Below are 16,403 nucleotides of genomic sequence, written 5' to 3' on the forward strand. Positions count from 1 at the left end.
GGTCTTGCTCTGTTCCAGCTGGAGTGCAGTGGTGTGATCTCGGCTTACTGCAACCTCTACCTCCCAGGTTAAGTGACTCTCCCACCTCAGCCTCCTGAATAGCTGGGATTACAGGTATGTGCCACCACACCCACTAATTGTTGGTATTTTTGGTAGAGACAGGGTTTCACCATGTTGGCCAGGCTGTTCTCAAACTCCTGACCTCAAGTGATCCGCCCCCTCAGCCTCCTAAAGTGCTGGGATTACAGGCATGAGGCACTGCCCCTGGCCAATAAACCCATTCTTTACGGGATAGTAGATTGCAAAAACATAAATGAGTAAAGCCTAGAAATGAAAGAGAAGGTAAGAAAGGGAAGTAAGGTGCCTTATTAGATCTCTCCACTAACTCTTAAACCCTCCAAATGTGAATGTCCTTCACTGGGGGCACAATAATCTCCAGCATATATTATTGTTTCAGTGCAGGATCTTACTTTTCTAATTCTAACAAAGCGTTATTAGCACAGCAGTTTAGTGCTGTTAGTATTTTTTCTCTATAAATCTATCCATATATTTTCTGAATTAATATCCATATATTTTCTGAATTGCTATCTTACTACTTAAACAGTTTTAGATCTTATTTTTTTTCTTATGCAGAATTATTATAAGCAATGTCTATGTTGTTAAAAGTTCTTCTTAAACATAAATTTATATGTTCATGGCAGCATAAAATTTACATACATGACTAGGACCTTATTTTAAAACTCTTCTATTGTTAAGATTTTAGATTATATACTTTTTTCCTATTAAATATTAAAATAGTTCTGCTAAACTTTACTCATAATAAGAGAATTACAAGTTAAAACTGCAGCGATACTACTACTCACCTACCAGACCAATGAAAATTTAAAACTTCAACAACATACTCTGATGACAAAGCTATGGCATTTTTGCACACTGCTGGTGGGAATGCAAAATGGTACAACTTCTAAAGAGATAAATTGGTAACCTCTAACAAAAAAAACCCTCTGGTCCAGCAATTCCATTTCTAGGAATCTATCCCAAAAATACTCTGGCAAAAAATAGAACATGACTTATCTGCTAGGTTATTCATTTTGGCATAATTTGTATTCACCAGAAATTGCAAACAATACAAAGGTCCATCCATAAGGTACTGGCTGAATAAACCATGGTACATCCACACCATAGAATATTATGCAGTTATAACAAAAAACAAGGAAGATTTCTATTAACTGATATGAAGGGATCACCAGGATATACATTAAAACAAAAAGGCAAGGTCAAAACAGTATACATGATACCTTTTACTTAAGAATATTCCGGGGAGCAGAATCCAAATATATATAATTATCATGTGTACATATATTATATATGTGTATATTTATTTTTATATATATGCATTGGCTTAAACAAAAAGAAGCACTACAAAAGGACCAAGAATAAAAACAACTTTTTATAGAGAGAATGAGGGCACACAGTGAAGACTAGACTAAGAGCAAGATTTTTTTAAATATACCTTGTTAAAGGTATGTTTTATGTTTTCAAAATGGCCACCAATTCCTCCCATTCCTGTCTGCATGCATCTTGGTAATGTGACTTTACTGCTTCCTTTCATTAAAAGCTAAGTCTAGGCCGGGCACAGTGGCTCACGCCTGTAATCCCAGCACTTTGGGAGGCCGAGGTGGGCAGATCATGAGGTCAGGAGATCAATACCATCCTGGTTGACACGGTGAAACCCCGTCTCTACTAAAAATACAAAGAAATTAGCCGGGCATGGTGGTGGGCACCTGTAGTCCCAGTTACTTGGGAGGCTGAGGCAGGAGAATGGCATGAACCCGGAAGGCAGAGCTTGCAGTGAGCTGAGATTATGCCACTGCACTCAAGCCTGGGCAACACAGCCAGACTCCGTCTCAAAAAAAAAAAAAGAAAAAAGAAAAAAGCTAAGTCTATATCTCCACTCCTTGAATTTTTACTTGGTCATTTAAATTGCTTTGGCCAATGAGATACCAGCAAATGTGAGGAAAATGGATATTTGGAAAACACCTGTGCTTCTGCCACCAGGCAAAAAGCTTGAGCCAGCCTCCGGAAGAATGACAGACTAGTTCTAAAGAGACCTCAGCCATTCAGCCTTCCTAGCTGAGGCCTCACAAGATGTAAATGAGGCTATCCTACATTATCTGGAATAGAGCAGAACTGCTCAACCAACCCACTGAATCATGAGAAAGAATAAATGCTTATTGTTTTAAGGGACTTTAGGGTGGTTTGTTAGTCACCAATAGTTAATCTTATCAAAATTTTTAACAGAATTATAGAATATTCTAGATATTAAAAAGTCAAAATTTAAAAAAGAAATCTCAGAACAGTTTTTAAAAATGAATTTTATAATTGTTTATTTTTTATTATTTTTAGAGACAGAGTCTTGCTCTGTTGCCCAGCTGGAGTCCAGCGACTATTAACAGGTGCAATCACAGCATACTACAGCCTCAAACTCCCAATCTCCCGAGCAGCTGGGACTACAGGCATGCCCTACAGGCATGCCCTACTGTGCCTTGTACAGATGACTTTAAAGAGAATGCAGATTTTGTTCTATACACTGATTTACACTGAAAGGTAATTCAATGTATTACTTTACTTACTACTCATTACTGCTATCCTAGACCACATTAGACAGCTAGATGTAAAAAACTTTTAATCAAATGTTCATTAGTAGTTTACATATTTCAAACCATATTTCAAAATGTATTAAATTTAAAAGTTACTTTTCAAGTAGACTGGATGGTACTACAGTAGATGTATTTTTATTCATGCTTTCACCAAAGTAGCTTTGGATTTAACAGCTGTATAAACGAAGATCTTGATGAAGAGTCTAGAAATTCTTCTTTTCCTAGGATTGAAGAAGTAGAAATTAAATTGTCAGGTCTTAGAACTGTCAAATTTGATTCCAACTGTTCGTAAAAACATTATATACACTTGGCACATAAATAATATAAGCCTGTGTATAGATGTTAGATGTATGTATTTTGAGTTATGGCATTTTAGTCACTGACAATAACATCAGAGAAGTGTAAAGACAACTCATTAGATAGATAGATACATGTTTATATCATTATGAATATCCATATCTATATAAAATCTTCATTCTCTGGCAAAAGTGAAGAATACAGCTAAGCTTTAGGTAACTATTACAACTTCCACCCTTGGTAAGCTTAAAAATCACATAATAGTTAAAGATTGAGGAAAATGTCTCCGGCAAGCACAAGGCTATGAAGCTTATAGTCAGAAAAGTAATTATCCAATGCATTTGAAAAAAACTAAATTCTTATTATCTTACCAACTATCTTGAGGCACTTCCTGCAGATCCTATATTACTCTGACTAATATTATTCCAGGAACTTCTTAAATGGCTTTCCTATGAAGAGAAAAAAAATATGCTTTTAATGTCTTATATTGTTCCACTGTGAAAATTACAGAGAATAGTGCAGTTTCATTGAATTAAAACAAACTGTATTTGAACAGAGATTTACCACCTTTTCATAAGAAAAATGAATGAAGCAAAGGAACTTAAAGTTGACAAAGACGCTAGGATCATTTAGTACAACTCTCTTCCTGAAGAAATGAAGAGCTAGATTCTGAGACTGTGTGGTTTTCCCTCACAAATGAAAAATAGTGTTTTTTTTATCTTCTCCTCCTCCTAACTAGAACTCAGGTTATAGTCTACAGGATGGACCTTGAGATCTGATAGGCCTGGGTTCTCATTTGAAAGTTCGGGCTTCTCCAAGCCTCGGTTTCCACAAAGGTACAGTGGGTGCCTTGATTGTGGTGATTTCACAAATGGACACACATGTCAAATGTAACAAACTGTCTCACTTTAAATATCTGCTGTTTGTTGTAAATCAATTATAGCTTAACAAAGTTAAACTTTAAAAAACCCGATTTTCAGTTAAAAATGGCATCTTGACCTTGGCACATATCTTCTTTCCCTCCCAACAACCAACTAATATGAAAGTCTTAGGGTAAAGAGTTACAAACAGTATAAACTCAGAATGTTGAAGAGTAAATGGGAAAAGAGCCATTGGATGAAAATTAAGTTTCTGGAAGATAAAAAATAGATGGTTGGGTGACAATTGGTAAGAGGGCTGAAGAAGCTAAGATTTAGGGCAGTGCTTCTTAAACACTTTTTAAGTCTGAGCACACACATAATGGTAATATTTGTATGGCATACTAAGCTAAAGAAAGGTGATATCCTCTGAAAAGCAGCACATCAGCAACTGATTCACAACAAAATTCTGGCCTAGGAAACAGGTGCAGGAGGAATGTATCTTAAAGAATCCCAGAGAAACTGAGGACTCAGAAACAAAAAGTTCTAGGCAGAACAAAACTGAGAGATTGAGGACTAAAATCAAGAGGATCATCCTATCTTTGCTTCAACCACTGTATGCAGAAGAAATCACAGATTCTTCTGTAAATGAACTGAATGGGCCCCAAACACAAAACAACTACTTTTGAGAACCTAACATAGCGATATATTCACTGGTCTGGGTGGTAAAAACACATTTTGACTTCACAGCCTCTGTAGTAGCAAGCGACAGGAACCATGGAAGCATGCAGATCAACAATAGCCAGAGACATGAAGCCACCAAGCCACAATGTCGGTAGCAAAAGTCCAATGACCATGAAGTAAGAAAGTTATTCAGTACCCATGAGGAAAAGAAGGGCCACCTGAGGGAGGAGCTTACAATCCTTGGGCTTTGACTAGCAGTCACTCAGAGTCAAGAGCCACCGCAGCTGTCCACAAGACTGATATAGCCATGGAAGAGAGTTCAATTCTAAAACCAAGTTTGCCTAAGTTCATTATACACTGCTTTAATAATGCATGCATGGAGCAGATTCTCAAACCTCAAGAGAGGTCATTCTCATATAACAATAATAACAGTAACTACCATTAATTGACACTGTGTTTCACATACTATGTATTCCAAATGTATTTATTTAATATTGTGGAAAATGTACTAGACCTAAGTTAAAAAAAGAAAAGAAAAGAGAAGAAAAGAAATGCAGAGTTCAAATGGCAATATTGCCATGTGTTAGTAATATGGCATTAGAAAAACTGCCTAACCTCTTAGCATCTCCTCATATTAAGTAAGGTAGGAATAGTAGCACCTTGCTCAAAAACAGATGTGAAAAATTGAGCAGTGTTTCTACTGGTACCAAAGTGAGTAAGATCCTCATCTTTGGTGAGTTGTTCTAACTGGACACAGGTCCCCAGGTCCCCTGGGAACATATCCAAGTCTAATGATGTATAAATGCTACTGTACAACACATTCCATATAATATACTTAACAAGACATTTTAAAACATTTCTATTTTAAGGTGCAAAATAAAATTTAGGTGTTTATTCCATTCACTTAACATGTTGGCAGTGTCCTAAGTGCTAGAGATGAGATGAGATCAGGAGGGGCGAAGTGCTCTGACAGCAGTATACACAGGGAGTATGGAGAAAGGCTGCGTAACCTGGGATCTAAGTCATCATTAAACACCAATACAGCCAGGCGCCATGTCACAGGATTTTCTTCCCACAAGAACCCCACAAGGGAGGTATTATTAACCCAATTTTATACAAAAGAAAAATAAGTCATATAGAAAGTATGTGACTTGTCCATTGTCACAGGCTAGTTGTAAAGTAGAGTTTGAATCCTGCTCTTTCTTGCTCCAAACCCAAGCTGTTTCTACTACAGTATGGTGGAAAATTAATTCAGGTAAAAATCTTGATTCACCAAAAAAGTAGAATGAGAGAGTAAGAGTAGTAATGTGTTATCTCTTTTATATAAAGATGACACTACTGATTAAACAGAAGTGGGTTTAATCTTATGCATCCCAACAGTGGGCTTATTTTTTGTATTAACAAGGTATTCATTGTCATGTCCTTAAATATCATAACATGCCTGTCCTTTCCCTCTCCTTTGCCTGCTTCCTACTCTTTCTTTATACAAGCTTGCAAGGCCCTCAACCAACAGGGATTCTAGTAATGTTACATACACACCACACACACACACACGCCACCCTCAAGTTCCCATAATTAATAAATAACACAGAAGGAAAACATTCTGTTCTTTTACTAAAAATATGCACATTGAAGACAAATATATTGTTATTCTAGTTTGGTGAATCATAAGAGGGAAACAGTTAGGTCAGCAAAAACAGAGAAAGTAGAACATTGGAGAAAAAAAAATCTTGTTGCATAAGATGAATCTATTCCAGAAAACTTAAATTAGAGCTTTTCTTTGATAAATCTGTTTACTTATGATCTCATTAAAACAATCTTCATCCCATATAATTAGAAATCTCATCAGATAAAAAAAAAAATCTGCCCATAACGCATATGGTGTTTGAGTAAGACTTAGTAATTTATATTCTCAGACATGGTATTCAATAAAAGCAGTTCTTTTCACTGGACAAAAAATAGAAAAAATAAAAGGGATAAAAATATCTTCTGCCAGAAATTATAGTAAATATTAATTTAATGAAATTACAAAAATGCCATAATGAAATTGATAGAAATTGCCAAATGTCCCTCAGTCAGGGTTGTACTAATTTACTATCTCACCAACAATAGTGCCTGTTACTCTGAATTTTCTCCACTATGGTATACTAAATAACTTTTGGATTTTTGTCAGTCTTATTGATGAAAATGGTATCTCAAGGTGGTTGGAGTGAAGCTGAAGAGTTTTTTATGCTTTAAGAACCATTCAGTATCTTCTTTTATGTGAACTGTGTTTTTTTTTTTAACACCTTTTGCCAATTCTTCTATTTATTGTTAGGTCTTTTTCTGTTCAGTTTCTAGTTCTTAAATCTTACAGAAATTCTCTATCAGCACTAAGAATTGCAAATATATCCCCCGCCCCCAACGCTTTTCTTCTGGGTTATAGGCTTTTTGTTACGCAAAAGTTTGTGGCTAACTTTATGAATCTTTTATGATTTCCAGGTTTTAGGTCAAATTAGAAACTCCTTGCCCACTCCAAAGTTATAAAGAATTCTCTCATATTTTCTTCTAGTACTCTTATGGTTTCATTTTTAAATATTTGATCCATTTGGAATCCATTGTAATATAAAGTACAAATCCAACTCATATTTTTCCCAAGAAGACCACCCCATTGTTTCAACCACATTTATTAAATAACCCATCTTTTCCCCACCATTTTGAGATACAACTTTCATCATATACAAAATCTCTTAAGGGTTTGGGTCTACTTCTGTAATTTTTATTCTGGGCCTTTGGTTAGTCTGTTTATTTGTACACCAATGCCATTCTATTTTAATTACAGAGGCATTATCATATCTAGTAAGGCCAATCACCTCTCATTTGTTCTTTTGTTAACCAAGTTTCCCGGTTGTTTTTGGTTATTTATTTTTACACATTAAATTCAAAGTATTCTTATCTTGTTTAAAAAACAAAACAATGCTATTTGTAAGGGAATCATACTAAATTTACAAATTAATTGAAGACATATTGTTATCTATGATGTTATTTTGAGTCTTCCTATCCAAGAATTTGGTATCACTTTCCATTTGTTCAAATCTTCTTTTGTGATCTTCTATAGCAGGGGTGGCCAATCTTTTGGCTTCCCCAGGCCACACTGGAGGAAGAAGAATTATCTTAGGCTACACACAAAATACACTAACACTAATGATAGCTGATGAGCTTAAAAACAAATTAACAACAACAACAACAATGCAAAAAACCTCATGTTTTAAGAAAGTTTATGAATTTGCGTTGGAACACATTTAAAGCTGTCCTGGGCTCCATGCAGCCCATGGGCCACAGGTGGGACAAGCTTGTTTCTATGGTGTTTTAAAGTTGCCTTCACAGTGACCTTGTGAGGCAGGAGAATAGAGTTTGGAGGCAGGGAGCCTAAGGCTGATTGGTGCTGACTTCCTAGAACTGAATCAAAAGGAAAACCCTACCTTTCCAAAAGGATCAGAGGCTACTCCCTTTGCATTGCCTGGCAGATGAAAAATGGAAAGTACTTCTGATTGGTTGCAGGTCACTCCTTCATTTACATAGGGTGCAACCAAGTAAACAATGGAAAACCTCTAGAGAAAGTTTAAACCCCAGAAAATTCTGTAACCAGCTCTCTTGAGCCACTTGGTCCAGCCTGTTTCCACTCTGTGGAGAGTACTTTCATTTCAGTAAATCTGTGCTTTCATTGTTTCATTCTTTCATTGCTTTGTTTATGCATTTTGTCCAAATCTTTGTTCAAAGTGCCAAGAACCTGGATGACTTGTAGTCAAGACCCTGCACTGGTAACAGTTGCACATTTCTTATTTAGTTACTTCCTAGGTATTATTATTTTTTTATTGTTAATTTAATGTCTTTTAAAAATATACTATTTTATACATAACAAAAAATGTTTTGGGAAAGCTTTAAGTGTATTATCTTCTAGAAAATAATTTCCCTCCCACCCCAAATTCTGCTTGATTATATGATTATATATATGTCTTCATTTAAAAATGTTACTAACAAAGCAGTGGAAGAAAAAACCAGGCACAATTCATACGTGTTATATTTTTGTTAAAAATTATGTAACTGTAATATATTGGTTTACATACAAGTGCATTTTACTTAACACTTCAACACACACACATAGACACCTGTCACAAACAAATAACTAGACAATTTATTGAGCTATCATTACAAAGTCTAAAATAATACATTTAGAATAGACGTATAAAGGCTTTGTAAGCAAAAGCCTAATTCCCATCCTTCCTTGCCAAAGTACTTTTATATTTACTTTGAGGTACTTAACGAGCTGTAAGGTCAAGAGCTCTAATGTCTTTTTAGTTGTTTGTCTAAAGTGAAATGATCACAAGAAGGAAACGGAAGGACAGTATGATACCAATGAAGGCAAGATTTGTTGCTTTAATACTAAGTCCAAACAATCTTTTCATAATAAAAGTGTTAAAAAGCTCATAAGAAAAGTGCTTTGTCGAAGCTATTGGCTATCTAGAGGTGTCTAAAGATACATTAAATTATCTCGATAAAATGGGGATTTTCAGACAGATCTGGCATGTTCAGGGTGGTATGGCTGTAGACTGGGGAACTGCAGCTCATATTGCGTATGAGGGCTTACGCTTATATCGTTAGTGAGGGAACAAAAGAAAAGAAAGAGGTTAAAGGAGGCTTTTTCTTAGCAGAGAGCACTGTTAGCTTTTCCAGGGGCAAAAAGGAGAGATTTAATTGCTTTCTTGGGTTCAAACACTATATAAAGTAACCAGATTCCTGATAGAGCAATAAGGACACATAGGGCACTCCTTGATTTTATGTTCAAAAAGGAAGATGTGGCTGGGGTCAGAAGTATCTAAAAATGCTAGGTAAGTATGGTTTGTAAAATATCCCTTAACAGTGAAAATTCAGCACATTTAATAAACAATTATGAACAATAAAGAAAAAGAGGGTTAGAAAAAGTGAGAGAACAGAAACATTTTCACAAGTGGCACCTGGGGAAATGGGATATCAGTAATGGTGGAAAATCCAAACCCACGATTTTTCTACCAAAGGCAGGATACTAGTTCATTTTAATACTCTGCGGTTGGCAAGGAGTGATTCAGCAAACATACAGAAGTATTTGTTAGTTCATAAGTATCATTACAGAATAGTTAGTAATTATAAAATATCAGAAACCTCAAAAATATGTAAAAATTGATAATTGGTTAAATAATTTACAGTACAATGATGTCAAACAATACTATGTAATCATCAAAAATGGTCTAGGTAAAAAACAGCAGCAAGGTGAAAACAGAATGTATAGAATAATTTAATCTTTTAAAATTACATTTATTAAAAATATACAATAAAATGTAAACAATAACTGACAATTGGAACTACTATTTTTATTTACTGTTTTTATTTCCTTCTTTAAATTATTCTTTAGTTTTTGAATGGCTTAAAACAAGGATATATACTTTGATATATTATTTGGATAAAGAAGGAAAAATACCAAAAAAGCTACCAGGTTTGAGTGTACCTTCTTGGCATCTAATATTTAAAATCAGCTCTTTCTGTCTCCTTTAATGTCATTTTCTCCTTTCATCTTCATTTGCTAAGGTATCAACAAATGTTGCAATTTAAATAACACAGATCTGATGTTTCCCAAAGAAAATCAGCTATATCCTTTAAATAACTTCTTATGACAACCCCTTTGTAAGCAAATTGACAGGCAGTAGAAATAAATACACTTATTTTCTGCTATAATTTAAAAAGAAAGATGACTCATAGCAAAGAAGCTCATAGTACATATTACACAGTACATATATTTCATGACTTTTTTATTGCATTGGGAAGAGTACTGGTCTAGAGGGTAGATGCCCAGTAGCCATATGACTTTGAGTAGCCACTTACTCTAATCCCTAGTTTCTTCATATGTACGATGTCAAAATCACTCATCAAATGATCTTTAAAGGTTCTTTCTTGGCTCTACAAATCAAAAATTTTCTGGCAGTCTTATAAAGCTACAAGTCCCCCAGTGTTTTTGAGGGAAAGATTTTCTTTTTAAAATATACATCCACCTCTAAGATCAGTATGGCCCATGAATGGGAGGGAGTAGGCTGCAGTAGGTCATTTGGGAGGGATCAGAGTGGAGGGAAAAGTGTACTGGTATAGTGACATTTCACATTAAGGTCATTTCAAAAGAGGAAAAGGGCACAATGATGTTGGCTGCTCAACAATCTGTCTGGTTTCTGTGGACTGACAAGTTAGAAATGCCTATTTATTTATTCACTAAAGCTAGTATTAAACATGTAAATATTTCTTCCTATAAAGTTAGATGTATTATACTTGAGAAGACAAAAAAATGACAGCATTTAGAAACTGCTAACTTGTTTTATACCTTATCACAGCAGAGATTCTTCAAGATAACATCAGCTATTTATATAATCCTAAGGTTGTTTAAGAAAATTGGCAAAATCAGGAATGACTATTTTCCCTTGGCTAAACTTAACTGATCATTTTTAAACAACATAAAAGTTTCAGGAAACCAAGATACAAAAGATCAAAGAGTTATAGTCATCCCTCAGGATCTTCAGGTAACTTGTTCCAGGACCCTGCAGATACCAAAATTAGAAGATATTCAAGTCCCTGATATAAAATGATGTAGTATTTGCACATAACCTATGCATATCCTCTCCTTATACTTTAAATCACCCCTAGATTAACTATAATACCAAACACAACGTAAATATGTTATGCTATATTATTTAGGGCATGATGACAAGAAAAAGTTTGTACATGTTCAGTAAAGACACAGCCGTTGAGGCCTGATGTTCATTTTCAATCTGTGATTGGTTGAATCTGTATATGTGGAACTTGCAGATACTGATGGCCAATTGTATTTTATTCTCTTTTATTCTGTACCCAAAGGCAATATTCCCTTTGCTATTGCATGCTTTTTTTCTTTCAAGAACCTAAGGTATTCAGAAATGCTGCTCATTTGTCTTGGGGGTTTTACCAAAATGCCAGGGGTTCGGTTTAGGTCCTGTTGCTTGCTACACAGAAAACCAATCACTGAAAGAAGGAGTATTGCCAGGGAAGAAGGCTTTAATGGGTGCTGCAGTCAAGGAGATGGGAAATTTGTATCCCTCTGCCCGACTAGCTAAAATTAGGGGCTTACATGGCAGGGAAAAAAAATGTAACTGACTGGAAAAACAGGAATTAGGGAGGCGTAAGGAAGAGGAGTTGGTCAACAGGTAGCAAGTGATTGGTTAGGCTAGCGGTCTCCAACCTTTTTGGTACCAGGGACCAGTTTTGTGGAAGACAATTTTTCCACGGATCTCAGGGTGGGGGATGGTTTCAAGATGAAACTGTTCCACCTGAGATCATCAGGCATTAAATTCTCATAAGGAGCATGCAACCTAGACCACTCGCATGCACAGTTCACAATAGGGTTCTCACCCCTGTGAGAATCTAATGCTGCCACTGATCTGTCAGGAGGTAGAGCTCAGGAGGTAAGGCTCACTCACCCTCCACTCACCTCCTGCTGTGTGGCCAGGTTCCTAACAGGCCACAGACGGACACTAGTCTGCAGCCTAGGGACTGGGTACCCCTGGGTTAGGTAGTCATGATGGGTGAGGGGTCTGGTGTCATATTGTCCTGATGCAATGATCTGGTAAGTTTCAGTTCCTTGATAGTACCTGGGAGGCCTGATGGTTGGTTTCTTGAGAAAGTAACTCAGATAAGACAAATTTAACTTTCTCAAGTTTTAACAATGGGAGAATCAATTTCTATGTTTATTCAAAGAAACTATTAACGTCAGTTCTATGGGACAACTGGTCGTATTTCAGGATGCATAAACATCTGCCTGTAACACATAGCCCAACTCACTGGGAAACATCAGAAAACTACTTCAAAGAAAGTCTTAGTCTTCTTGAAAGGAGTCTTCAGCAGCACAACAGCTCACTGCTCTCAGAAGTTTCCTTAGGCTACCTGCCTTCTGTTTGCTTTCATGCATGCATTCATCCACCAAACATTTAACTCAGTACAATTATGTGCAGGTATCACACCAAGGGCTTGTGATATTATGGTGAACAAGTCAAGATCATTGCTCTTTTGGTATTTACATTCTAGTGGTGGGAGAAAAACAATAAAAAATGATACAATTAAATGAACTAGATTTCAGATACTGAAAGGAGATAGCAAATGTGACTAAGGAGAGAAGGGCTAATTTAGACCGGGGATGGTGTCCCAGCTAAGATCCAAATAAATCAGCTGTGAAGAAAGCTGACGGACAAAGCATTCCAGGCAGAGAAAAGGTTTGAGGGCAGTAAAACAAACTTGAGGTGTTTACAGAAAAGAAAGAAGTGCAACTAGAGCGTGGTGAACAGGGAGAGAGTGGTAGAAGATAAGGTTAGAGAAGTAGACAGGGTCTGGATTTCCTAGGGTCTTACGGGCTATGGTAGCAAGTTTGGAGTTTTGATCATATTTCACTTAACCTGACTATTCTCAGGAGACCTGAATTTGCCTTTTCCTTTCTCTCTTACCTTTAACCTTCTAAAGGTTAAAAGTAAAGGCTCTAAAGGCTCTCCACTTTGGTCTCCACTTTTGTACTTTCCCGAGTTTTATGCCTTTGCCTTTAATCATATAATTAAACTGTGCTTTGGCCTGAATCATGTGAGACTGTCAGTCAGTGCATTTGAGATATAATATTGTGCCTTTATCTATATCTGTATGTGTATCTATATATCTATTTACATCTCGACCAGGACTGGCTGCATAAATTGCAGGGCCCAATACAAAATGAAAATGCAAGTCCCCATGTTAAATAATTATTAAGAATTTTTAGCAGGGCATGGTGGTATGCACCTGTAATCCCAGCTACTCAGGAGGCTGAGGCAAGAAGATCACTGGAACTTGGGAGGCAGAGGTTGCAGTGAGCCGAGATCATGCCACTGCACTCCAGCCTGGGCAACAGAGTGAGACTCCGTCTTAAAAACAAAAAAGAATTTCAAGATGCTGACAGTAGAGCATTAAAAATAAACACAGGGCTTATCTAAGTGGGGTAGGAATCAGGAGTTGGAACCAAACTGAGGATCAGCTAAAAAGTTCCTGGATAGAAGCAGCTTTCCATAAGGCACTGGTGTGCCACATCAGTTTACTATCACCATGGCAACGCACAGACCTTACCACCCCTTTCCACGGCAATGACTCTACAAACTGGAAGCTACCACACTCATCCCAGAAATTTCTGCATAAACTGTTCCATGATTTGCATATAATTAAAAGTGGGTATAACTATGAGTGCAAAACTGCCTCTAAGCTGCTATTCTGGGCACAGCATCTGTGGGGTAGCCCCACTCGGCAAGAAGCAGAATCTCCGCTGCTTACTGTACAATGCCACTCCAATAAAAGTTGCTGTTTAACACCACTAGCTTGCTCTGGAATTCTCTTCTGGGCCAAGCCAAGAACCCTCCTGGGCTAAGCCCCAATTTAGGGGCTTGCGTGTCCTACATCATAAGTGAGGGGCCCTTTTAAGAGCAGGGTCTTGTGTGACTGCACAGGTCATATTTTCATGAAGCTGGTCCTGATTTTGATAAACATTACTTGAATTAATAAATGCCTTCTATTGATAAATGATTTGTTTTCCTTTCATATTATCTGTCAATCATATAAACTCAAGAGCTTTTAAATGGAGTAGCTCCTCAAAAAGATGGCACAGAGGCCACTGCCAGGAAATAAGAAACTAAGATATCAAAACCGACTGAGACGACTTCAGGGCATTATTGTGCACTAATTGGAAAACAATAATTACCCTGCCTTTTCTTAAGCAAACACAATATATTTGTACTTACTGTTTATTCAAATACATTACTCTTATTCTTTTAGATACAAGTATTGTAATAAATAGCTACTAAATAAACAGTTGTTAGTATTGTTGGAATTACTGTTAGATATTTCACATTCCTAAATGAGTTCAGGAGCTTTATTAGGAAAACCACCAGAAAATACAGTTCAGTGATGACCACCATATTAAGACTGAAGACCCAATTTCCTTAACTTATGGATTAAAAATACCAAAATTTAAAATAATACACCTTTATAATCCACAGAAAGCCTAAAAATCAATAATCAGATAAGAAAATATTATGTGAATATCAAAATGGCTTATATGAAAAATAACTTACATAACTTATTTTACCTGATATATAAAATTGGACATGATTATAGCTAACCAGAAAGAGTTTACAAGGTCTAATTGTTTATTGCTGAAGAATAATATTGCAAATTAACGGTGTCAAATCTAAAATGTTAGTCCAGCTCTTGATATTTAAAACATGTAATCAACACCTATACCTACAAAACAGGGTTGGATTAGCCCTGCCCTGAGGAGCTCTCATTCCATTCATGGTATAACCCATTATTTGGCATTAGTTATCATAACGATTTACGCATTATTACAAGCACACTCAGACTCACAAAAATCGCAGCCCAGGCTTATGCATTCATTTAAAACTTCAGAGAAAAAAATATACATTTCAGCATCTCCCAGTGTTGTGTTGTTATTGTATCTATGCATATTGACAGACCTTTCATCATCATGAGAACTCCTTGTATCCAGGTTATAACCTTGGTCTCTGACCCCAGTCCTATGCTCAACTCTGTCTAAACTGTTCTAGCTTTGAAATAACTTCAAATGTGCCATCTTATAAACAGGCATCTAACCACGTTAATGATGATTTTCACCTGAGACAAAAGTAAAGCAGTATTTCCTAACATAGAAAAGAAAGGCTTCTGTGTTTTTGTTGTTGTTTTGTTGTCATTCATTGCAAAGCTGCTTTCTACAAGATGCAGTAAAAATAGCAAGTTGTACGGAGTCAGAAAAAATCCAGGCTTAAACTCCAGCTCTGCCACGACCCAACTGATTAGGCTTGGACAAGTTAACTCATCATTCTAAGCCTGCTTCCCCTATTCATGGACTGAGCTTGGGAAAAGAGTAGCGGAAACGGCCTATGTGTCTAGAACCAAACTTCCTAACCGGCCTTTCCTCCTTCCTCCTACCCCTTCTAAAATGTCTGCAGCTGAACTTCCTAAATACAGTTTTCTCTTTCCTTCTTCCTCGTCACTTTTGTCTTGCTGAGTTTTTGGATGGTGTCCAGTGGGCAGCATATTTAATACCCAGCTTTGGGCTGACATACCAGGCAGAGATGAATTCACTTGTCTGGGGTCAAGCTTTCAGCCATAGTAATCTGCTTACATATGGGGGGAATTGAGCAAATAAGTACATACATTGAAGATAAAGGTAGCCAGATTTCCTGCTGTTGAACACACAAATGCATACTTGTTTATACACACAAATTCTCTAGGGTCTCTCTGCTGAGAAAGGCCAGTAATGAACACCTCTAGTGCTCAGAGCTTGTTTTTAAATACGACTTTCCACTAAAGAAACCAAAATTCCTGGCAGAAACGGCTGATTCCAAGGCAGGTCAGGAAAATACAAGATAAGCGTGGCACGTTGTTGTGCTAGAAAATAAGGAAGTGATCAAAGAATGATGGAAACATGTCAAAAAGGGGCTTCTATTGGCTAAGTCTAAGAAAATTTGAAGTTAGAACTAAAAAAAATGTAATAAATTGATTAAAATTTGAATTCATGAGTCTATGCTGATGTAAACAAATAAACAAGAAATATATGGCATAGCAAGGAAAACTCTACCTTACAGTAAAATGCCAACTAATAAATCTAGAAGGATTGATAACATTAGAAAGTTGTCATTTGGCATCCATCACAGTAATAACAGATTCAAACAAGAAGCATCAATGGATGCTAAATCTGGAAGAAGAAAGGATGATGGGAAACACAATATTTACAGTCTCGAAGCTTCTCCCTACAAAACACAAAGATTCTCCCCACAAAACACACATC

General features: G+C 36.5%; 1 protein-coding gene across 12 annotated transcripts in view; it reads right to left on the reverse strand.

The window, feature by feature from the left end:
• Nucleotides 1-16,403, reverse strand: part of LOC105476766 (syntaxin binding protein 4) — a 197,755-nt gene that overhangs the window by 177,881 nt on the left and 3,471 nt on the right. For all 12 annotated transcript variants that reach the window (XR_984222.2, XR_984221.2, XR_984220.2 and 9 more), the window contains exons 2-3: nucleotides 3,329-3,406; nucleotides 2,757-2,881 (exon numbers count right to left, since the gene is read on the reverse strand). Coding sequence is in view for 8 of the 12 variants with exons in the window: in XM_011732938.2 (XP_011731240.2) it covers nucleotides 2,757-2,803 (47 nt within the window). In the remaining 4 variants the exon portion in view is untranslated. The remainder of the gene's footprint in view (nucleotides 1-2,756; nucleotides 2,882-3,328; nucleotides 3,407-16,403) is intronic.

This window comes from Macaca nemestrina, chromosome 17 (genome assembly GCF_043159975.1).
Source record: "Macaca nemestrina isolate mMacNem1 chromosome 17, mMacNem.hap1, whole genome shotgun sequence".
NCBI classification, from domain to species: Eukaryota; Metazoa; Chordata; class Mammalia; order Primates; family Cercopithecidae; genus Macaca; species Macaca nemestrina.